General features: G+C 43.9%; 4 protein-coding genes across 4 annotated transcripts; 2 read left to right on the forward strand and 2 right to left on the reverse strand.

Moving 5' to 3' along the window:
• On the forward strand, window positions 467-1492 carry LOC8085802. Its single transcript, XM_002455337.2, has one exon. It carries the CDS (start codon window positions 635-637, stop codon window positions 1139-1141), a length of 507 nt encoding a protein of 168 aa, XP_002455382.1. The 5' UTR covers window positions 467-634; the 3' UTR covers window positions 1142-1492.
• LOC110433450 (leiomodin-2-like) lies at window positions 2651-4212 on the reverse strand. Its single transcript, XM_021455614.1, has 3 exons — window positions 3826-4212; window positions 3542-3726; window positions 2651-3100 (listed from the first exon to the last, which is right to left on the reverse strand). Exons 1-3 carry the CDS (start codon window positions 3976-3978, stop codon window positions 3049-3051), a joined length of 390 nt encoding a protein of 129 aa, XP_021311289.1. The 5' UTR covers window positions 3979-4212; the 3' UTR covers window positions 2651-3048.
• On the forward strand, window positions 13953-18906 carry LOC110433951 (importin subunit alpha-1a). The gene is made up of 11 exons (XM_021457186.1): window positions 13953-14358; window positions 15679-15775; window positions 15884-15975; window positions 16057-16188; window positions 16289-16474; window positions 16583-16746; window positions 16854-16932; window positions 17178-17306; window positions 17651-17778; window positions 17866-18250; window positions 18365-18906. The coding sequence occupies exons 1-10, from the start codon at window positions 14158-14160 to the stop codon at window positions 18242-18244; spliced, it is 1587 nt and encodes a 528-aa protein (XP_021312861.1). The 5' UTR covers window positions 13953-14157; the 3' UTR covers window positions 18245-18250; window positions 18365-18906.
• On the reverse strand, window positions 20086-21898 carry LOC8085803. The gene is made up of 3 exons (XM_002457531.2): window positions 21284-21898; window positions 20912-21183; window positions 20086-20779 (listed from the first exon to the last, which is right to left on the reverse strand). Exons 1-3 carry the CDS (start codon window positions 21476-21478, stop codon window positions 20377-20379), a joined length of 870 nt encoding a protein of 289 aa, XP_002457576.1. The 5' UTR covers window positions 21479-21898; the 3' UTR covers window positions 20086-20376.

The following is a 23415-nucleotide window of genomic DNA, read 5'->3' on the forward strand; positions in this document are numbered from 1 at the left end:
TCCGAGGAGATAGTGAACTATTGAAATCTGAGCGATTATATCGTTGTTATCCACACAAGAACGATAGGTGTTTGGATCCCATTCTCTTTCTTTTAGCTGATTTCTAAAATCCTTAGTTGATCAAACAGCACCTAGCTAAGGGTTTATGGAGCTATGCTCCATTACTCTTAACCACGATGGGGCAAGTTCCTCTGCTCCCACATACTGTATGTGCAAGAGGTTCCTGAAGGCAACTCTCCTTCGATGGAGCAACATGTATGGCCTTCATTATTCTCTGAGCTACCACTGTTTATTTCTTATTACAAGCTTTTTTTCCACATGCAGACCGAGTTGCTTTTCATGCAATCTGCTCTGGTTAAAGGGCTACCAAAAATGGAAACTTGGCAAATGGCAATCCCAACGAACGGCCAAAGGGAATCCGGGCAAATTAAAGGAGGACACCCGCCATTTCCGTTGTGCATGCATGCTGCATTCAGCCAGCCCCGCCACCCATCTCCGCGTACTTATCTCCTCCTCCTCCCCTTCCGAGCAGCCCCCTCAGCTCATCATCGCTCCTCCTCCGACACGCAGCCCACGTAAATTGCACCGGCCGAGGCCGAGACACAGGTAACAAAGCCAACAGCGCTAGCTAGCCATGGCAGGAGCCCGCACCCTGCTCCTCCTCCTCGTCGCGGCGCTCTGCTTAGCCACCGTGAACGCGGCGACGCTGGCGGAGATCTGCAAGGGGACGGCGTTCCCGGACATCTGCACCAGCACGGTGGGGCCGGAGGCGGCGAGCAACCCGGTGCTGGACCCGATGGCGGTGCTGCGGATGCAGGTGGACGCCTTCAACCAGCGCACGGAGGCGGCGAGGGCGCACGTCAAGGAGGCGGCCATGACGGCGTCCCCGAAGGCGCGGACGGTGCTGGACCTGTGCAACAACCTGTACCTGGACGTGGAGGACAACCTGGGAGCCTGCCGCCGCGCCATCGGCTTCAAGGACGCCGTCACCATCCGCGCCACCATGGGCATGGCGGCGCAGGACATGCAGAACTGCGACGAGCAGTTCAGGCAGATCGGCGAGCCCAACCCCATGGAGCAGTTCGACGCGTCGCTCGTCGAGATGTCCGAGAACTGCCGCTCGCTCTCCAACATGATCTGATCTAGATCGAGCTCGCTCCGTTGATCTCCACGGACGACGACGACGACGACACGGCCGGCGCCCGTTGGGCCCTAGCTCGCATCCATCGTTGCCGCCGCTGCTGCAACGTTGCACATTGATTGACGATGCGTTAAGTTTATTTGCTTTGGCCATCTCACATTGTTATTTCCTGTAGAGATGTGTTACTAATTTGGTCTCGGAAACGGGGAGGCGAATTGAGGTGGAATATTCATCTGACTGATCATGCTGCTGTACTCTCTTTTTCCTCGTCCTGAATTTACCATTTAGTATCTATGATATGAAGAGATTTAGGAATCATAGTATATATATACTCCATATAGTATTTGATCTCGTAAAGATACATAAACATCTCCATAGTAGTCCATATAAACATGTAAGTGACAAAGGGGACTATATTTGCGTATTTAAAAATTCAGCGCAAAGCACATGAGCATTCTCGTTTATCGATTCTGACTAGCATATGCCTGTGCGTTGCTACGGAAGCTTCAATTTTCTAAAAAAACAGAAACAAAGTTGGTCAAGATCAACAAATAATTTTGACTCAGCTTTAACATACTATTTTAAGCCATATTCAAATAGATAAGTATCAACTTTAGTAACAATGTCAAAACAAAATGCATGATAATGCATGATAGACAAAGTTCTCCACAACTCTCTTTATTCATTCATAGTTTTTTTTAGTGGTACAGCTAGGATATTCTCGTATGGATGTAGAATCATAGATCACCATGAAATCTCCATCGTACACCAATAGGTCAAATCATGAAGTTCTTTTATAGTATATGGTCATCCTGTGCACAAGACAAATGTGGGTAATAATAATTTAGAAATGCATATGAGGACGAGCATAGTATTGTGCTCATCGTGCAAATGGTTATCTTAATTACCAAATTACCTTTGACCATTCATATATTCAAGCCATATTTGACTTCATGTACAAATGCAATGTAACTCATATCTGCACATTTCTAAACTTTGGCCTTGTTTACTTCCCAAAAAATTTTGCAAAATTTTTCAGATTCTCCGTCACATCGAATCTTTAGACGCATGCATGGAGTATTAAATATAGATGAAAATAAAAACTAATTGCACAGTTTGGTCGAAATTGACGAGACGAATCTTTTGAGCCTAGTTAGTCCATGGTTGGATAATTTTTGTCAAATACAAACGAAAATGCTACAGTGTCGATTTTGCAAAAAAAATTTGGAACTAAACAAGGCCTATTTCTAGTATACTTAAGAGGATATATGGTAAAATATTTTAAAAAGAGACATGCAATTGTCAACCATTCCACCGTTTCTATAGGCTAGCTAGCAGCCTGCATGGGACCATCAGGAACTATAACATCCATCATTTATGCTTTGGTACCTTGTATCTGTACCATCTCATGTTCAAAAGATGATGACAGAGCCACAAAGCTTGTAGCAATGGACAACCAACATTCAAAGCAAGAAACCTCAGACCATGCGAAGTAGAGGAATCTAAAAGTTTTAGCAATAATGAAGTAACCCAAAAATTGATCAAACATACTGTCAGCTTGATCAAGGAATGACTAAATTTGTAACTATTAGTCTTGTGGTGCCGTGGTGGTGTCAGTGAAAAGCATTTTGTAATTGCTACTTAAATCATGCACAGTGCTATCGTCTGAACCATTAGTGTATTCTGACCTTAGAATCAACTATCCAATGAACCATCTCTAGCATCACAAAACAAAGAATGATGCCCTAATAACAACATCATTGAAACATGTAGACCGTTCCTCTCTACTGAAGAGTCCCGCACCCCAAGCAATACCCAGCTTGTGTACTCAGTTCATGCTGCATAGCATTGACCTTTCATTGTATACTCTGCTCCGCCAAATGGCTGCCCAATTATGTGCTATCCTTCTAGGAATTAGGATCTAGGCCTAATACTTTTCCAGACTGGTCAAGTAAGGTCCTGCAGTATCGAAGTAATATTATGAATCGGTTTAGACATACAAAATACAAAACACAATGAAATCCGGTCATCACTTCAAAACAGTAGATTATTATTTTTTTTTGAACTCAACACAGTAGATTATTAATGTGTCACTGATTAATTTTGTTTTCACTCTTATGGGATAAGCGACATTAACTCATTAATTATCACATCCGACTATTTTTGAAGTGGCACATCGCACACCATTACAGTTTACAATTAGAGGCTTTGAAACTCTGATATGAAAAAGTTTATGGTTGTAATGATAAGGTGAAGCTTCAAAAATCCAAAGCTTGGAATCCAAAATTTTGAATGTAGGCAATGTTTACGTAAACACAATAGCTTTGTTAAGGAAGATGGCTGACCAAAACAACAAAATCCGAAGAACGAATTACTGAAATTAAAAGAAAAACTGCTTACCTGCTACGCTCCTGCCAGTATGGTGTTTGCTCTGCAGAGTGCAGCTCTGCTGCCGGGTTCCGATGGCGTGCCTGCTGCAGTTGGCTGCGGCCTGTGGCTTGGGGGCTGCCGGCTGGTTGCCTGGCTTGGTCGCTGGCCGTTTGCGCCCTCTGGGCTGCCTCCTTCTCGCGGCCTCTATAGCCGACCTGTGCGTGGATATTTGTCTTCTACGTCTAGTTAAATGCATCCCAAAATCCAAATAGCTGGCCTAGAAAAGCAGGAATAAACGGATGTTCGTCTTCTACCTCCAGACGCCCCGTCCTTCTCTTCCTCCCACGGCAGATCCGGCCCTGGTTGCTGCTGTCGAGTAGGGCGAGAGCCGCCGCCGTCGTCGTCACAAGAGGAGGAGGAGGTGGGGGTGGTGGTGGTGGTGGTGGATGAGGAGAGGCAGGTGCCATCCCCCACGTGGCGCTTGGTGGTGGCGGCGTGGGCGAGGCGAAGGAAGAACTCCGCGGCGGCAGCGGCGTTGCCTTGAACACTGTGGAGGTGGCGAGGAGGAGCAGGAGGCGCAGCCGGCCTAGCGCTGCGCCATGGCTGCTACTGCCTGCTGCGACCAGGACCGCCCGTCTCCACTCTCCCGCAAGCCACGACTGTTGGCTGCCTGTCGATTGGCCACGCGCTGGGACCTGGGAGCGGGCAGAGTAGGGTGCGCAACGCCAAGGTGATTGGGAGTCAACGTCGGTGTGGGCCGATCGAGAGACATAGTACCGATGTGGGGCTGTGGGCCTGCGGGGCAGAAGGGGAGTCGGGCAAAACAGGAGACGCGCGGGGCGATGGAGTGCTGTGAACGATTCCTGTTTCGTTTTGTTATTGGTAGATAGAGATTTCTCGGACGCAATATAATGCAAGTGGTCAAGGACAACCAAACAGGTACCAGGATCATAGGATGCATGGAGCAAGGTGTTGAAGAAAAAACTCTTTTTTGACCTCAAACAGATAACTATACATATTTATAACAAAAGATTTCAGTGCACGGTCATTACTGATATCTTTGCTACAGAGCTTGTAGATTTTGCAATTCTAGAATAATACTAGGCTATATATATATATATATATATCCTACAACTAAAAAGAACAAAGTGTGGACAATTTTTGGTGTGACATTTGTTTTGGTTCTTCCGTCTGCCTGTGCGATCCCATGACTCCGCGATGCGACAATTTCCTCGCTGCCAGGTGGGCCCTTCCCGCGCGCCGCGAGCCCATGTGATACCGTGACGCCTCCTCTCCGCAGATCACGGTGCTCCTGGGTTCCTCAATCAACGCTGTTGTCACCTCGCTTTCCCTTTCCCTTTCCCTTCCATCCAAGCATACGTCGCACACCTCTCCATATCTTCCGCCTTCCCCGTACGGCGCCCACGCCCCACCCTCACCATTGCCGGTCCCTAAGCCCCCGTCCTGTCACCCCCTGCCCCCGCACTTACCCTGTCCGCCTGTCGCCTGCTAGAGCCATCAAATGACCAAGGCAGCATCAAGAAGAGCGACCTGATCGAGATCCGCGATGGCTCGCCGGAGATCTATCAAACGGTAGCGGTAGAGATTGAGATGCAACTGTGGACGGCGCCTGCATATTGATAGACCTACTGTAGCCATGTGAGATGTCGGCGATGGCCAGATGTGGGAGACCCAGGTGCGAAGCCCCGCCGCCACTCATCGATGCAAGATCTGGTACAGAGGATTGGAGGACAACAAATTTGTGATATGCCTGTTGAATCCGCGAGATCCACAGGGGCAGAAAATGTGTTCCATGACATAGGTAAGTTCCTTTCGGCTCCCCTTTGCCTCATTCATCAATCTCCTCCTCTCCTGCGCTCACTCGTGAATCTGGTGATGATGGTGAAGTTGAAGGCAATAGGGGAGTCACAGAGGAAATAGTGTCAGGTGAACTCCGAGTGCTGCTGATGTAATATTATCCTGCTTAAGATATCTTATGGATGAACACTGCATCATGTTCTGTGATTCAACTAAAACTTGACATCAACTTATAAGCATCCTGGTCCATTTAAAGCGAAAACTTTTAACTCTTGAAAGAAAATACTACACCCTTTGTAATTAAAAGATAAATATACAAAAATTTCAGTGCCAACAGATCTAACAATTAAAATAGATCATGTTACCGTAGTGCCTATAATCCAGAAGCTTCCCCTCTTTCCTCTCAGTTTACATCGATGTCATCTAACTGGACACCAAACAAGTGTCAGAGAACCCACCGCAGGTGCAAAAACTGAGTTGGGAAATGAGAAGACTGAAAAGCTCAGTGCAAAATTAAATCATTCAAGTATTTCCATCAGAACAAGTTTTTCCATAATACAGTGTGTTTATGAATTAGGACTGTCATGCTATGTTGCTTTACTCCATTATTGTAAAGCCATTTGATGTGTTTCCTCATACTATTTTGTGCTATCTACTGGCTAATTGAATGGTATGTTTTTTCTAATCTATTCAGTTTATCTTGAAATGAAAAAGTTCTCTCTTATCCAAACACTTGCCTCGAAACTCTAAAGATTTCCTTATTTGTTTGATTAAAGATTTTGGGTTGTCCATGCATTCCTCATAGTGCATAAAAAATAAATCATATCACCCTAATATGCCTGCTCAATTTTAATAGGTCTATAAAAAATATTTCATGTAAAATTCATAGTCATGTCTCTATCATTGATCTGAACAGTGGTGACAGAGGCCAATTGACCAAATGATTCGTGTAAAAGTCGTGGTCATATCTTTTGTTACTCATCCATCGTATTGGACTTAGCTAGATTTTTATGGTTAAAATAATTGCAGTTTAAATACCTTTTGTTCAGATTTCGTTGTGAGCTTTTGTCTGATTCTACTCCATAATTATGTAGAACACATTCCTGCAGCGCTCAGCTGTGCTCAACATCCTCACTCTGATGGTCAATAAATGCATCCAGGTGCTCAGAGATACTTAGGTAATTCAAAAGCTAATCTTGTAATTTGTTGTCTAGCTAGAGTTTGGAGTGACGGTGGTGGTTTTTGCATAATGATCTTTTCACTCTACTCTGTTTTGGGTGTCAGTGAAAGTTTATTCTTATTTGGTAGAAAATTTACTGTATTCTATAAAGTGTCGCTTTTCAATATTTTAGTGTCTACTACTAGATTAGAAGGTAGTATTTTATGACCATATACCTAATGTTTTTTTTGAATGGAGTTGTCAATTACTGAAGTTGTCTGCATTACGATGGTTTCATTTCTACCTGCCCTGTCCAACTTCAGCAATTGACAGCTCCATTCAAAAAAGAACATTATATATATATAAGCCAGTTTGATATTGTTTTATTTTCTATGATTTGACAATGTAGAGATCATAAAAAGCATGGATAAAAAGCAGCTTGAACTCGTGCTAGATTTTTCAGCGATGATGATGATGCTATCCTGATTTCAAAGCAGTACATAACCTTATTAGTTAGTGCTTGCAATGTTGTAGTATTATTCGGCTACTTTTTAGGATTAGTTTGTTGAGTACAAAGTGTATGAGTCTTTGATCGCTAAGATATGTGGAAACCCATTGTGAAATTAGCTTCTCCTTTCTTTCATTGTTTATGCATGGAAAATATTTGGCTCATGGAATCTTATGTTTCTGTATTGGCGTTTTTTTCTCTATATGTGAATACGTATCACTTATTGATTCTATTAAGACAGTATCAGTTAACATAATACAAGTTCTCTCGTATATCTTTAACAATACATGCCTATTTAATATTCATTCCAAGTGATGGTTCTGTTATCATTGCCAATTTCTCCATCCCTTTTTATCTGCTTAAATTTACTGGAGTACTCTAAGTAAGCTTGATCCAAGTACATGCAGCACCCTAAGGATTTATCTCCTCGATTCCCTAACAAGATGAGAGGTCAGTTGGCTATAGTTTTTATATTAATTTTTGTTTGCTCTGCTTATTAAGTTTTGGATTCAACTATATTTGCATTCCAGCCACAGACATGAGTGGATATTAAACCAAAGAAAATTAAGCTGAGGTCAAGCAGGTATACTTGCAATACTATGCTTGACACTAGCAGCTGCAATAGTGCAGGTATTGGAGCAATACTACTGTTTTTTCCAGATAAGATTTAGCCTCATGTTTTGTACTAAAAAGCAACATGCTTATATTCTCAAAAGAATTTAACCAAGAAACAGCCACACAGATGGCTTGAACGACGCGAGTATGCAGTAAATCCACATGGTTTATTCACTTTGTAGCTGATTACACTTTTTATAATTTTAAAATTATATATGACTTTTGTTCCTAAATAATTACTCTTTCAGAATGCATCGAATTAAACAGTACTTGGTTAACTGCACTCTTGCTGATTTAGTTAATTCAATTTTGTACTTTTGTTTTTTCAGGTGCAGCACTAATATGGAAATAGCATCTGAAACCGTGATGCCATCTTCAATGGTGATTTGTGCCATGGTTTCAAGACGCTGCACACCTCCTAATCCAAAGGTCTCGGCTTGATCTTGGCAACCTTGGCAATTTGTTTCTTCCTCCATGTGCACTCCATTATTTTTTCAAGAGTAAAATCTCTTCCTAATTATATTTCAAGATTAATATTAAGATATCGCTGCAATACTAAATTATGGGTCACTATATATTTGTCCTCTTAAGGTAAACCCTCTCTCTTCTTACAATTAGATCTTTTCTATTGTATATTTGATCTAAATATTAAATCCAGACTGGTTAGCATGTTAGTGACCCGTGTTGGACCTTATAAGGCACCATTGAAATTATAGAAGTATTTTAGTATTGCTCGGCATTAATTTTGTTAGTATTTGTTATAGATCATACATTTTCTTAGCATTTGTAGAGGAATTGGTTTTTGATAAAAAGAGTAACATATATGATGCTTATAGGTCATTTTACAACTCTTCGAATGAATTTTAGCATGTCTTGTTTCAAATCTGTTGCACAAGCTCTCCCTACATATGTCATGATCGTGTTCAAACTTCCATTGACCTTGTGCGATGACCTGATGAAGAGCATTGTCTTTTGGTGGGGAGCTAAAAATGGCAAATAGGAGATCCAATCAATACCATGGGAACAAATCATACTTCCTAAGAGCTCTGGAGCTTTGGGTTTCAAGGATTTAAGACTTTTCAATCATGCTTTACTTGCTAGACAAGCACAGAGGCTGGTGGCCTTCCCATATAGTCTATGTGCGCATCTTTTGAAAGCTAAATATTTCTCTCATGTAACTTGTTAATGTTCCAGCAGCTGAAAGATACCAAACATGGAGATGAATTGGATATGGCTTGGAGATAAACATGGTGTGCTGTACAAAATTGGTGATGTGAGAAGTACAAGGATATGGAGGGACAACTTGATTCCTCAGGGAAAACCTGAGACCAATAGGTAGTACCTCTGTTTGTCGTCGTCCTCGATGGGTGCATCGGTTAAATGATTCTTAAGGAGTGATCGGAAGTGTTCCCAAGTAAAGAAATTATGCAATTAAGTGTCAAATACTTTAGTTTCTTTAGCTAGACGTTGTAAACATTATGTGACTTGGTGAGGACAAGTGTCTGCATGTGCTTCGTCCTTACATCATGCCGATTGTAATTCGTTGATAGCTAGCTAATAAAGCTTCTCTCTCTGGTTGAAAAACTCTTTGGATGAAACTGTAGCTAGAAGATTTGCGATGTTACTGAAACTTGAAGATCAAGCATCCTGGTAAAAGACAACATGAGTGCATTGCATGGCATTATGAGGCATTATGAGACTGGTGGATATCTTTTCCCATTGTAACATATATGTTACCCGGTGAATATCTTTTCCCATTGTAACACATAGGAATCATGTTGCCTATCGTTCACATGCCTTTTCTAGAGGTGTGCATGGTGACTGACCATATTACGTAAAGGTATATACAATAGAGTTTGTAAGCCTATGATGTTGTGCTCTCTATGATTATATAAATTTTATGAATTTTGTTTTTTAGATTAAATATCACTTTAATATTAATATCTAATTTTTATATTATTGTTATCTTATCATGTGATCCGTGTGTTTTTAATATAAAATATTAGTTATCCCGTAGCAACGCACGGGCACACTACCTAGTATATATATATATACACTGCACAAAAGATGGTTGTTCATGTAAGCAATATGATTGGAAGTAAGAAAACTCCTCCATAGCCAAACCTGTAACATACATTAGTAATTGTACTATATTAGTTTCTGTGATGCCAAGGTTATATGCAGTATGCTCTATTAACAATTTCGCACCACCCACAATGTTACAATAGTTCCTTAGTTACAGAACTAAACCTTACCTTATCTGCTAAATTACCATCTCGGTTGCTGAATATTACCAATCTCCAATGATACTTTTTTATGTATCTAAGCATTAGCTCCTTGGCAACTAACAATGGCTATCTTCCTGTCGCTACTCCTTGCACTGCATAGAAGAGGACGATCAGACGACCTGTCACTAATACTTGTGTAACGCCCTGTATTTTCACTACCAAGGTAAAAATATCGGCTTAAGGATTATTACCCGACAAAGTGATATCTTCTCGAATAATGACCCTAAACAAAGTGATGCAACAAAACGATAGTTAGGACCTTACAAAATTTTGTCACATTTAATTAAAAACAATTAATCAACATTACCTAAAACAAAATAACAGTGACACCTTCACATTATATTTGAAATTTTTTTGTATCATGTATTTCGCCGGTTGAAAGGTCCTTGTTTGGTTTTGGTAATTGAGTGACAACTTAGGTGGACTAATAGTGTTTATGTGAGATACACAGGAGATTAGTCCACAGGTGATTATATGATGATGGAGGAGTTCATTGCATATGAGACATGACATGGAGTCATGTGACCAAGGTGGAGAAGATCAAGATGAGGCTTGGCTTGATGGACCGGTTGCAAGAGTGAAGGGCAAGTCGGAGGCTTTGAAGCGAGGGACCGCGTGTGACGGTGAAGCTTGAGCAAGACTTGGCGCCGATGGACCGAGGCAACGGTGAAGAGCAAGTGAGGTCAAGATCGATGAACCAATACGGTCACGTGATGATATGAAGTGGATCATATCTTTTGGTGATTGGTTGGTGCATGTGTTGCATCAACATTGGAGGAGATGGAATGGAAAGCGCAAGGCAAAGGTATAACCTAAGGCATTTCCATTTCACCGGTCATAGGTGTGTAGAGAAGTTTATGACCGAATTTAGGATAGATGGCTGTACTATCAAGAGGGGCAAACTTGTTTGCATATCGGTCATCTAGTGCCACTTGAGCGATCTAACTTTGCATACGTGTTAGGATCGAGTGGCGTGGCAAGTTTGAGAGGCTAACTCCTTTGGGAAAATGTTTGTGAAAATGCTAACGCACATGCACATGGTGGTGTACACTTGGTGGTGTTGGCACATTTGCAAAGGAGGTGGAGTTCCTAGGGTTCAGAGGGGTGTGGGTTCCTCTCTCCCTCCCGCCGAGCTTGCGAGGCGGGATTCGACGCTTTTGAGAAAAATAAGTGTATATTTTCTATTGCGCCGGTGGGAATTTTAGAGAAGTCGCGGGAGTGTTTTCTCACTGAGAAACACTCACCGGACGCTGAGTGCGGAGGCACCGGACGCTGGCCTCAGCGTCCGGTGAGCTTGACCCTGCTAGGGTTAAGCACCGGACGCACTCTGAGAGCGTCCGGTGGTTAGCCTCCGGTGTGAGGGGTTTTTGCAACCCTCTCTGCGCACGAGTCCGGTGCCTAGCGTCCGGTGAGGTCGCGAGTTTGACAAACTCTCTGCGCACGAGTTCGGTGAGCACCGGACCGTCCGGTGCCCATCGTCCGGTGGTGCTGTGTAGGCGCGCGTGCGAAGTAGCCGTTGACGGCAACGGTCGACTTCAAACGGCTAGTGACACGTGGCGGTCAGCTGAGCACCGGACGCTGGGTGTTGAGCGTCCGGTGGCTCCTTGAGAGCGTCCGGTGCTCACGTGTTTTGCCCAGTGAAGGGGCAACGGCTAGTTTAGCCCTTGGGGCTATAAATAGAAGTGGTGGCCGGCCTTGGCTGGTGCGGAGCACCCTTGGGACTTAGTGTCCATGCTTGGGGAGTGCTAGGAAAGCCTCTAACTCACTTGTGCTTGCAAGAGTGTGAATCAATAGCGAGTGAGTGATTCTAGTGCGTTGCATTGAGAGATTGCATCGAGTGGCACTAGGTGTTCGTGTTGCAAGCCGGTGGTGCTTGTTACTCTTGGAGGTTGCCACCTCCTAGACGGCTTGGTGGCTTGTGACTCCGTCGAAGCACGCAAGGAGATTGTGTGGTGCTCCGGAGAAGAGATTGTGAGGGGTACGGTGCTCACCCCGCGGGGATCGCGAAGAGCAACTCTAGTGGATTGCTTGTGGCTTGGAGGATCCCCATCTTGAGAGTGGATGTGCGGCACCCGCTGAGGGTTTGGCTTTGGAATGCCAATTAGCTCGTGATCCATCAAGTGGGTGTATCGCCACAACGAGGACGTAGCTTGGTGGCAACCAAGTGAACCTCGGTAAAAATCACCGTGTCAACATTGTCTACTCTTCTCGGTGGTTTGCATTCGCTATACACGAGCTTGTATTTATATTCTTTATATACTTGTGCTTGTGTAGTTGCTCTTGTAATTAGTTAGCTTGTGTAGCTTGCTAGTTGCCTTCTTGCTTGTGTAGCTAGAAGTAGTTCCCTTGCGTGACTAATTTGGTTTGTGTAACCTTGTTAGTTACATTGCTTAGTTTGTGTAGCTAAGTAAGTTGCGCTCTCTAATTTGGCATTAGTTGCCTTGTTATTGAGCTTGCTAGTGAGCTTAGGCTTTGTGCGCTTTGCCTCACTAGTTTGTGTAGGAGCTCCCCCGGTTTGCTAAGTACCAGTTGCATAGGTTTGTGTGACCTTGCTCCTAGAATTGGTTAGGTGAGCTCTTGCTAAGGTAGCACCTTGCTTGCTTGTTTAGGATCTTTTCAAGGTGCTAGAGAACTTAGATAGAGGGGTGTAGTCTTGGCTAGACCGATAGTTTTAATTCCGCATTTGTTTCGGTTAGCCGGTGCGATAAGTTTTTAGAAAGGACTATTCACCCCCCCTCTAGTCCGCCATCTCGACCCTTCACCGGTGGCTCCATTTAGATCAAAATTCTTGGCCCATCTCATCATCGTAGATTATCTCTTCTCATCTGAAGGGGGAGGGTTAATAGCAAGAGTGAGTACAAAGTACTCAGCAAGCATATAATAAATCAAATGAAATGCATTCCTATCCATTTGTCATATCCATATTCTCATTCATAGGATTATTTATCAAAAAGTTGCATATTAAGAAAAATAGTTAAAAAAATCTATTATCACCCATAAGTGAGACAGAGGCTCCTATAGTCCCTCGTAGCCTCCATACCAAGAGACATGATGTGAATTCACGGTTTAACCCTGTGCAGGTTTGTATCGCTTTACCCATGATTACCTTGACCAATTTTCCATCACACCTATGCAGGTTTAAATCGTGAATTCATAAATATTCTATTATGTAGTTTCATAGGAATTTATTTATATGACTCATGAAGAGTTGGTAATCATGCCAAGAGAACTTTTTTTTCTTTTCTTCTTAAATACACTGTCATATCATAAAAAATGCTTACATGACATCATATTTAGTGCAAATGAAACTCACTTTTCTTATTGTCCATTTCAATCCCATGTTATCTTGCTCTCAAATCAATGGACCCGAGGCATGAGCTCTCGAGCTACCGTTTTGAGCGGGTGCAGCACCGGTTGAAAACTTGGAATATAAGCGGGCTTGTGCTGTGCCAATTGAAATTTTCTAATTATTCCAAATAAAAAACCATGTATGTATAAGGAAGAGTGGTGAAACTTTAGTCCAACCCTACTAGTAGAACTTGAGGATGGCATTAGGCCCTGTTTGGAACATCTTTATATCACAATCTAATATAATCTGATTAGGATATCATAATAATAGGTTGTAGTCCAAGTGTCCAACAAATCTGAGCATGGAAAATTAGGGCTACTTGGTAATCTTGATTATTATAGTAACATGTACTCTTCATTTCGAATTATAAGATCTTTTAAGTTTTCTAGATACATTATTGTTGTTATGTATATCTATAAGTGGAACATCTTTTAGTTTTCTTTATTCTGAGAGACAAAACGAGGTTAATCGTCTCAAAAAAGACAAAACGAGGCTAATGGCCCAGTCTGCAGTAGCGTCAAGGGAGGCTGAGAAAGCATAGGTCGGGCCGAATTATGTTGCCTACTCCTTTAGCTCAGACGGGCCATACAACTTTTTTTTTTCAGACGAGATGGGCCATACTATTTATGGGCCTACGGCTCTACATGAATTTCCAAATCTCGAAATGCAATTTAGCGGCCTAAACAAAGGAAAAAGAAAAAGAAAAAGAAAAGAAGAATATTTCGATCGTGGTGTGAGCTTTAACTCCGCTTTCCCACTCGCCGCTAGGGTTTCTCCCCTCTCCTTTTCCCCCCCTCCTCCCGCTCCCCTCGGCTCCCCCGACGCCCGGCTAGGGTTTTGCCTCCTTCCCGCCGCCTCCGTCCAGCGAGCGAGACCGAGGGCTAGAGGACGAGCGGTGCTTCGCCAGCCATGTCGCTGCGCCCGAGCGAGCGGGTCGAGGTGCGGCGGAACCGCTACAAGGTGGCGGTTGACGCGGAGGAGGGGCGCCGGCGGCGCGAGGACAATATGGTGGAGATCCGCAAGAACCGCCGCGAGGAGAGCCTGCTCAAGAGGCGCCGCGAGGGGCTCCAGGCCCAGTTCCCTGCCCCTCCCTCCGGGGTCGAGAAGAAGGTGAGGATACGCCGCCCGCTCCGCTCTCTGTTCCTATTTCTGATTTTTTTTTCTTCTTCTTTTTGCTGCGGCAATGGTACTCTAGTGTTGGGATTATGTCGCGATTGGATGAGTGTTCAGTATAAGTGTGGTAGATCGGTTCGACTGTTAAGCAGTGTCAAGGTGTTATACTCGCCCTTTCATGCTTATAATACAGGTTGCAGCTCCGAGCCCGCATGTGACTACTATGAGTATTTGCTGCTTCAGAGTGTTTGGTAGATGCTGCTGTACTCTCAGCTACCTGTAGCCTTTTAGTGTTCTGATTCTGATTATATCTGGTGGAGGACCAGATTAACTCTTTAGAAATTAGATTTTACCATTTTAGACGCAGGCTAGTAGTGTTTTCACAAGCGTTCGGTATTGATTAGATGTACCAGAAGTTTTATTACTTTATACTTGTGATTTCTAAGGTATACCTCATCCATAGCATTCGGAAAATAAAGTGCAGGCATATGGTTCTTAGGTTCTAGATATGCAGATTTTAAAATTTCATGCTCATCAATTCTTCAGAGTCAGTGCTTACCATGTTATAGCTGTGCTGATTTGTTATGTTAATGTACACATTTTGTCTTGTTTCAAAATATGTATCCTCTTGATCCCACATATCTTTGCTGTTATGAGATAGCATCATAGTTCTGATGTATCCTTGCCTAATTACATACCTAAATGATTCAAAATTAAACTGATGTCACTTGGCTGCCTTTTAGAAGTGAGCTTCACTGTGCCTAAAGATTTGTCACACTAAATCTTGTTATCTACCAATATGGTCAAAAGTATCAAAAAAATTAACCTTGTTTAACAATAGAAACTTTGGAGCTATGTTTTTATAGCTGCATATGTTTTATCTTTGAATTAACATTATTTTATCTGAATTAGTTTTTTTTACATTGTTAGCCTCATGTGGCTGCTAAAATTATTTTAGGTTTTTTAGTGCTTTCTTAGCTTTCCTGGTTTTGACGTTTTGTTCTAGTGTTGTGCTTATTATCATGTCTGTTGAGTTTTATCACACCAATACAATTTATACAGGTGTCCCTGTTGAATTCTCTTGAGCTGATGTTTTTACTCCTTTTTATGTTTTTAAGCACTAAGTTATATATATTTATTGGACGGTTATTCCAAATCATTTATCTTAGGACAAAAAAGAAAAAAAGAATAGCATGCTGCCATGCTGCTTGTGTCCTTGACTTCTTGTCAAACTTATTTTCTTGAGCCCAATACTATTTAGGTTCTTTTGATACTGACAATACTTGGCTTGATGTTTGTGATGTGTTAAATTGGTAGCTTGAAAGCCTCCCAGCTATGGTTAGTGGGGTTTACTCGGATGACAATAACCTTCAGCTTGATGCCACCACACAGTTCCGCAAGTTGCTCTCTATAGGTACTAACTTGCTCTCTTTCCAGTTGTTTTTGTTTCTTAGTTTGTTTATCAAAGGTGGCCTGTTACTGTTTGTAAACATTGGTTGAACTTGCAATATTTCTGAACCAGAGAGGAGCCCCCCCATTGAAGAAGTTATAAAATCTGGTGTAGTTCCAAGATTTGTGCAGTTCCTCACCAGAGAGGATTTCCCCCAGCTGCAGGTATGTTGATACAATCTAAATCTTATATCCTGTTGCCGCTGGATGAAAATGGATCTCATCAGCTTTGTAATTCTCTTGTAGTTCGAAGCAGCATGGGCTCTCACAAATATTGCTTCTGGCACTTCAGAAAATACAAAGGTTGTTATTGATCATGGGGCTGTTCCTATATTTGTGAAGCTTCTTGGGTCTGCTAGTGATGATGTTCGTGAGCAGGTATTTATTTAGTCTTTTGGCTTATGTGCTTTTTAATTGCTGTTTAGGAGCGTATGATGTGAGAGTAATCCCCTTTCTCTGTTTTAAAACAATACAAAAGGCTGTGTGGGCTCTGGGGAATGTTGCTGGTGACTCTCCGAAGTGCCGCGACCTTGTTCTTGCCAATGGTGCGTTGATGCCTCTGCTAGCCCAGTTGAACGAGCATGCTAAGCTCTCCATGTTGAGGAATGCCACTTGGACTTTATCTAACTTCTGCAGGGGAAAGCCACAGCCATCATTTGATCAGGTTTAGACAAAACTTTTTTTATTGCCTTTCTGTAACAGTGGTTACCAACTAGACATGTTACTCTTTGGCTGTTATTGACTAAGCCTGATCTGTCTCTTGCTGTTATAGACTAAGCCTGCTCTGCCAGCACTTGCACGACTTATCCATTCCAACGATGAGGAAGTTCTCACTGATGCATGCTGGGCTCTGTCATACTTATCTGATGGCACTAATGATAAGATCCAAGCTGTGATTGAAGCTGGTGTTTGCCCCCGGCTTGTGGAGCTCCTCCTGTATGTGAAAATTGTGTAACAACTTCATGTTGATTGCTTTGATAGTTTTTGTTATTTGCACCAGTTTTTTTTAATCTTTATATGATGTGCGCTGATACCACATGCAGCCATCCATCACCATCAGTGCTTATACCTGCTCTACGAACTGTTGGGAACATTGTCACTGGAGATGATATGCAAACTCAGGTGTTACATTAAATTTGTCAGCTTTCTCTATCTGGCACACTTTATGCCATCAGTTAACAGAGCTATTTTTGCGTGGATATGATTATTTAGATTTAGTATGGGTCATGCTATATTTTATCACATCACATGTTCCAAAAATAAGTGGTTCTGACAGTTTTTTTGTTAATATTGTGGTATAATGCACTGTCACAAGCATCGAATGAAGCACTATGTGCTATTTTATTGAAACTTCTATTTTTTTGCAGTGTATCATTGATCATCAAGCTCTTCCTCGCCTCCTGAATCTATTGACACAGAACCACAAGAAAAGCATTAAGAAAGAGGCATGCTGGACGATTTCAAATATTACTGCTGGAAACAAAGATCAGATACAGGTAACATACAGAAAATCCTAGCCACTAGTCTGTTTTTATACATATACTAAGTGGATGACACAAAGTTCTCTGGTGCAATGGTTATGTTGCAAATGAGTGTTCCTAGTGGTGTATTTAGCTCATATTTGTTGACCAGAAATTAGAACCTCTTAACCTCTTGTAAACATAGTGTTCTTTTATATCTGAGCACATGTTAGTACATACTCCTGTAAAGGAAATTGTTTGGCTGTTACTATTAATAATTTATGAGATTTTCCACAGATGACCCATGTCATGCTTCGTTGCTTTCATATATTAGAAAATGTTAGTCATTGATTACTCACTTTGCTATATTGAATTTTTAGGCTGTCATAAGTGCTGGCATTATCGCTCCTTTGTTGCAACTGCTCCAAACAGCAGAGTTTGATATCAAGAAGGAGGCTGCTTGGGCCATCTCAAATGCTACCTCTGGTGGTTCCCATGAGCAAATCAAGTATACTCCTTGACTTATTGCACTGCCCTTTGGCTTGTAGAGTTGTGTGCTTTGAGCATAATTTAGAACTCGTGTTGTCCTGCCTAGGTACTTGGTGGCAGAGGGCTGCATCAAGCCATTGTGCGACCTTCTTGTTTGCCCTGATCCAAGAATTGTAACAGTTTGTCTGGAGGGTCTTGAGAATATTCTTAAAGTGGGGGAGTATGACAAGAACATGGGTGGTGCAACAGCTGATGGCAATCTCTTTGCTCAGATGATTGATGAAGCGGAAGGCCTGGAAAAGATTGAGAACCTACAGAGCCACGATATTAATGAAATCTATGAAAAGGCTGTGAAGCTTCTTGAGGCATACTGGATGGAGGAGGAAGATGACACAATGGCTACTGCTGCGGAAGCTGGTCCCACTGTTTTTGACTTCAGCCAAGGTGGCAACCCTCCTGCTGGTGGTGGTTTGAACTTCAACTGAATACAGGTTCTCCCAGCCTTACCGTGCTCATCATAGAATGTTTTAATTATGTCCAATCTGTTGGACTTGCGGTTCATTGTTTCTGCAATGGATTAATGGTCCTGATATTCCTCTTTGCAGTCTTTAACCAAAGGGCGTTAATTCCCTCGGCGATGGGCTTGGCATTGGCTTGTCATGACAATGTAATGTGGTCGATTACATGTGGGATAATGGTTTGTGGTGGGTCCAATAAGCTCAAGATTTCGGGAGATGGGCTAGCATTATTCCCAAGCTGAGTCATGGATATCAATGTCGCAGGTTCTGTAACAGGATTATAATCGTCGAACATCAGAGTCTTTAGTTTTTTTTAAGGCTACTTTCTAGGGTTTGCGTCGTTTAGCTATGTTATATCTGGCATAGTGTAGCCTGAGTGCAATCATCTGCAAGGCCGAAAGACATTCCTGAGTGGTTTGGTTTTGAGGTTCCTTAGGAATGGTCTGCGTTACAGTTTGTCCGGAGCTGTAAACCTTTAACGGTTTGAGTATATTGCTCGGCCTTGCTTTACTACGGTTGATCCAACCAGTTGAGGCTATATAAATGGCCTCTAAAAATGCTGTTTGCATCTGCATTGTTGGTGGTTGGTGCTTAAGTTTGTGTGGGTGAAATAAGAGCATTCTTCAATAGTTTGCCATTTGATTTTTTTTGTCCTTATTTTTTTGGCAAAATAAGAAAGGGAACGTATCTAGTGCAAACCACAACCTCCGTAAAAATCTGTGTAAACTATGGTAAAAAAGTTGTCTAAATTCATAAAAAAAATCACATATGTAGATGATTTGATGATACACAACCTTGTAAAATATCTTGTCCAAACTCAACTTTGTGAGATATAAAAATAACAAATTTCAAGCAAGAAAATTGTCCACGTGATTTGCTAGAAATTTGTTATTTTTATATCTTACAAACAAATTCGAGTTTGGACAAGATATTTTAGCATCCTTTTTCATCTTTTCTAACCTTGTAAAATTTATCTAAGTGCGTATATAAGCGCGCGGCTTAGAGTGCGTATATAACCGTGTGGCTTAGAGCGCGCATATATGCACGTAGCCTAGAGCGCGCATATATGCATGTCTTAGGAGGACGCTGTCAACGCATAAACTATCATAGTTTTTATAGACATTAATTTAATTGCAGTGGAGCGTGCATGTGGAGTTTTTGGCTTGTTTAGTAAGGACGCTGTCAACGCAGAAACCATTATAGTTTTTATAGATATTAATTGAATTGCAGTGATATCTAAGTATTTTGCTGATATGGCAAGATAGTTATTGAAGAGAGAGAGAGCGCAAAAATTATAAAAATTGGATCTAAGTTAGAAACCATGTCTTCATGAAATCTAAGAACATGAAATGATATGATTAGCCGAGAATAGAGAGATAATGAATGTTTTTGGGTAAAAAAATATTTTATATAAACTATCCACTGGGACCATAGTTTCTATATATAGTGTCTATAAAAATTAATAGATATAGAAACTATATGTACTTTCTAGCATTAGGATTTGAGAGTGCCCTAGGTAGGAAGGAATGCATGCAAGAGAGAAAGTTATAGTGGAAGAAATTAAATGCGTACATAAACAAATTCAGGGTTCCGGATCGTAGGAAAAAGTATCAAGAAAAAAAAATCAGGTTGTAGGAAAAAATGCCGCGAGAAAAAAAATATTAGGATAAAAATATAGAAAACTTCTAGGGATGATTATTTTTCCTCCTCTTACTAATTTAGAAGTTAACAATCACCATGTTTTGGGAACAAAATATTGATGATCTCCCGAAGATGCTCTAAGGCTAAAGTTTTGATGCCAAATTCAATTTTGAGTTATATGATTATTTTTTATAACAGAAAGGTTGTACAAGGCCCTTTACAAATCAAATCAAATCAAATCCAACCTATTTCCGCTTCACGATATTATGTTTTTTTCCGCCTCCACGGTATTATGGGTTTTTTTTCAGACATTTACAAAGAAATATGTCGGTGCTCAAATATGCTCGAGTCCAATGAAACAAAGAAACTTAATTGGAAGGCAAAGAATATAGCCGTAGTGGCGGCGGGGCGTTCTTCTTGTTTCTGCCCTGTCTGATGACGTTGGTCTTCCAGGCGTTTCACACGTCGGCGGCCTCCTTGGTGATGAGAGACGCACGGCTGGGTTGCACCTGGCACGGCGCCGGCGTGATCTCCGGCGCGGACGGCGCCGGATGAGGGTGCGGCACTGGCGGGCGCAGGTGCTGGTGCTGGGCGCCCGGGTGGGGAGCGCCGTAGCCCACGAAGTGACCGCCGCCGTGTTGGTACTGCTGCTGTCCTCCCCGCAGGCGCTGCGCCTGCACGGCGGTGATGTAGACCACGAAGCCGACGACGACGGTGACGAGCCCCAGGATCCCCGCCGCCGCGAACATCCCCGGGCGCATCCGGTGGCACACGGGCCGTGGCTTCTGCCAGTCGCTCATGTGGCCGGACTCCACGGCGATGCCGATCATGAGCATCACCTCGGCGAGCCCGAAGCAAATCCTGCGCGCCGGGGACACAGAAAAGCATTATTGTCGCGTTTCGGCCGGAGCGGCCGGCCGTCTAATGATTCTAATTTGATGGGAGCTGAGCTGAGAGCGGCTGTCGTAATGAATGAATTAATTAATTAGTTACCACGTGAGGAAGAAGAGGCAGCCGGTCTGCCAGGTGAGCGCGGCGGCGGTGGACGCGACGCGCGGGTGGTCCTGGGCGACGGCCATGCCGGGGGAGGTGGAGACCGGGGCGGCGACGGCGACCAGCATGTAGGCGTGCTCCGCGAACATGGCGACGGCGAGGAGGACGAAGGCGCCGACGGCGTAGGCGAGCGCGAGGCGGCCGCTGCTGTTGTAGACGCACACGTCCACCTGGTCCTGGCTGCCGCCCACGCTCATGAGGTAGTGCGACACCTGCAAAGCGGGAGTGGAGTGATGGTGAGCTTGATGCTTGATGCCGCGCCAGCCGAGCCGACGTGGCTGGCTTTATAGACGAGACGACGGACGGACGTGCCTCTGAGCGCGACCCTTCGGCGGCGAGGCAGAGGATGAAGGCGACGAGGCCGCAGAGCACGGAGAGCGCGACGAGGGAGACGGCGACCTGGCCGCTGGACCGCGCGGCGCGCCGCTCCTGCGCCTTGCGCAGCGACAGGTCGTCGTGCGTCACGGCCGGCGGCATCGCCGCCGCTGCCGTCGGCGCCGCGTACATGGATGAAACAGTGATGAGACGACGGGCACACTGGAACCTGTGCTACTACCACCCTAGCTCGCTCGCTCGCTCGCCCGCCTAGCTAGCTAGGCAGCAATGGCTACGACGAAGAAGGACCTGCGGCGGCGAGCTAGATGCAGGCCTGGGTGTCGGAATATATGGGCGGGGGTGGATGCGTACGTAGACGTACGTGGCGTTGGCGGGTGCACGGGCAGTCAGGGCACGGCTAGCTACTATGCTTGCAGGCGACGGCTGCGGCTGGAGCGTTGCACCGGCGGAGAGGAAGGAATTGAGAGCAGGGACAGGGAGGGAGCGGCAGCACACGGGAGGAATATAATCCACAGTGTGGATCGGAGGGGAGGGGAGCGGGGAATTCGCCGTGCCTTGCTGGAGGAGACATTCCGATTCCTCGCTTTCACCTTTCCTTCACCCACCCGGAGCTTCTTTAATCTTCTCCTTTAATTTAGCCGCGGCACGGCACGGAGGGGCCGCCGTCGTGGACCGTGGTGGTGGTGGTGGTGGTCGTCGCCGTCGGCTCTGCATGCCGCTGGCTGCGGGACGAAGGCGCGACGACGCGATCGGGCAGGGGGTGCCTTTTACGCTTTTGGGGGGGACTTGCAGGGGTGCCTTCCGTTCGGGTTCGCCTGCGGCGCGAGTACAGCTGTGCAGTTATCCTCGGAGTGGGTACACGTACAAACTACAAAGTACCACCCCATCCGTGCTCATCATGGCACCTTTCGTGGTGCATATATTCCCTTCTTCTTGAACAAACGGCCCTTTTAATCCGATTGCATTGTCTTGTTAAAAAAATGACTCACGCGACGACCAGTGTTTCGTTGCCTGCAGGGCTCCCGAAGCCTACCTACCTAAGGGCCTTCATTTGCACGAGACCTGGCTCAGGAGCCCGTTCAGACAACCAACACCAACACACGCGAAATTTTGTTTTTCATTTTAGCAGAATAGACCTTTATTATTCTTCATAAAGAGTACAGACACCATCAAGCAGAGATACAAACCAAACATGCCTCCCTAAATTAACATAAATACAACTCCTAGCAAGATTATGAGCATCCACATTTGATCGTGTCCCCTTATGGATGACGTCAACAAATTTTAAATAATTCGATCTAGATCTAATTTCCTAGACAATGTGCCCATAAGAGCCCATACTACATTTGCATATGCTTGCAACAACTCCAACATTGTCACATGCCACTCTGAAGTCATGGAGTAGCAAGTCGCTAGCAAGAGACATGTCTTCTTTACATGATATCGCCTCCACCGTCTCTGGCTCCAAGCTTCCTTCCATCACTACCGCAGTACCACTGAGGCCCCCTCAAGAAGCGTCCAACAAAGTCACGTGCAACAGCTGCAGCAACGATAATTCTTGAGTTCTTAGCTAAGGCTGAATCAACGTTAATCTTCATTAGCCCTGTTGAGGGAGGAATCTAACGAGTGTTGCTGCTCTGAATAGCGGATCAACCAGTCACTTTTGGTTGCACCAATTGGAGATCAGCCACAAAACTAGCAAGATGCTAAAGCCATCCAAATTCCAAAGTCCAAACAAGTACTGCACACTATTCACTCCGGAGAAGCATGGTCTAAGTTCACGGGCCGGCCCAAAAATCAAGATTGTCAACTGCTCTTGCTCCGGATGCTATTTCAGCGTATCCAGCCCAACGAGAAACACGGAAATATATTTCTCTTCTCCTCCATGGGCCCAGCTGGCCAGCTCTAACTTCACTCGAGCAGCGGTGCTACTGCATGCCCACGACAAACCTTCAAGCTCCAGGCGTCACATTACTATTCACGGGATCAGTGGATCACAGCAGAAAACCTCTATATGTATCGAAACGCTGTCATACTAAGGCCTTGTTTAGTTCACCCTGAAAAAAACCAAAAAGTTTTCAAAATTTCCCGTCACATCGAATCTTGTG

This window comes from Sorghum bicolor, chromosome 3 (assembly GCF_000003195.3).
Source record: "Sorghum bicolor cultivar BTx623 chromosome 3, Sorghum_bicolor_NCBIv3, whole genome shotgun sequence".
Classification (NCBI taxonomy): domain Eukaryota; kingdom Viridiplantae; phylum Streptophyta; class Magnoliopsida; order Poales; family Poaceae; genus Sorghum; species Sorghum bicolor.

Excerpts from the sequence above, each read along its gene's own strand:
- LOC8085802 (XM_002455337.2), top strand. The coding sequence starts at position 635 with ATGGCAGGAGCCCGCACCCTGCTCCTCCTCCTCGTCGCGGCGCTCTGC.
- LOC8085803 (XM_002457531.2), bottom strand. The coding sequence starts at position 21,478 with ATGTACGCGGCGCCGACGGCAGCGGCGGCGATGCCGCCGGCCGTGACG. Across the intron at positions 21,184-21,283 it reads CCGAAGGGTCGCGCTCAGAG|GTGTCGCACTACCTCATGAG; the intron begins GCACGTCCGTCC and ends CCCGCTTTGCAG. Across the intron at positions 20,780-20,911 it reads TGCCTCTTCTTCCTCACGTG|GATTTGCTTCGGGCTCGCCG; the intron begins GTAACTAATTAA and ends CCCGGCGCGCAG.
- LOC110433450 (XM_021455614.1), bottom strand. The coding sequence starts at position 3,978 with ATGGCACCTGCCTCTCCTCATCCACCACCACCACCACCACCCCCACCT. Across the intron at positions 3,727-3,825 it reads GAAGGACGGGGCGTCTGGAG|GTCGGCTATAGAGGCCGCGA; the intron begins GTAGAAGACGAA and ends ATCCACGCACAG. Across the intron at positions 3,101-3,541 it reads TACTGGCAGGAGCGTAGCAG|GACCTTACTTGACCAGTCTG; the intron begins GTAAGCAGTTTT and ends TCGATACTGCAG.
- LOC110433951 (XM_021457186.1), top strand. The coding sequence starts at position 14,158 with ATGTCGCTGCGCCCGAGCGAGCGGGTCGAGGTGCGGCGGAACCGCTAC. Across the intron at positions 16,475-16,582 it reads CACAGCCATCATTTGATCAG|ACTAAGCCTGCTCTGCCAGC; the intron begins GTTTAGACAAAA and ends TTGCTGTTATAG. Across the intron at positions 17,779-17,865 it reads GGTTCCCATGAGCAAATCAA|GTACTTGGTGGCAGAGGGCT; the intron begins GTATACTCCTTG and ends TGTCCTGCCTAG.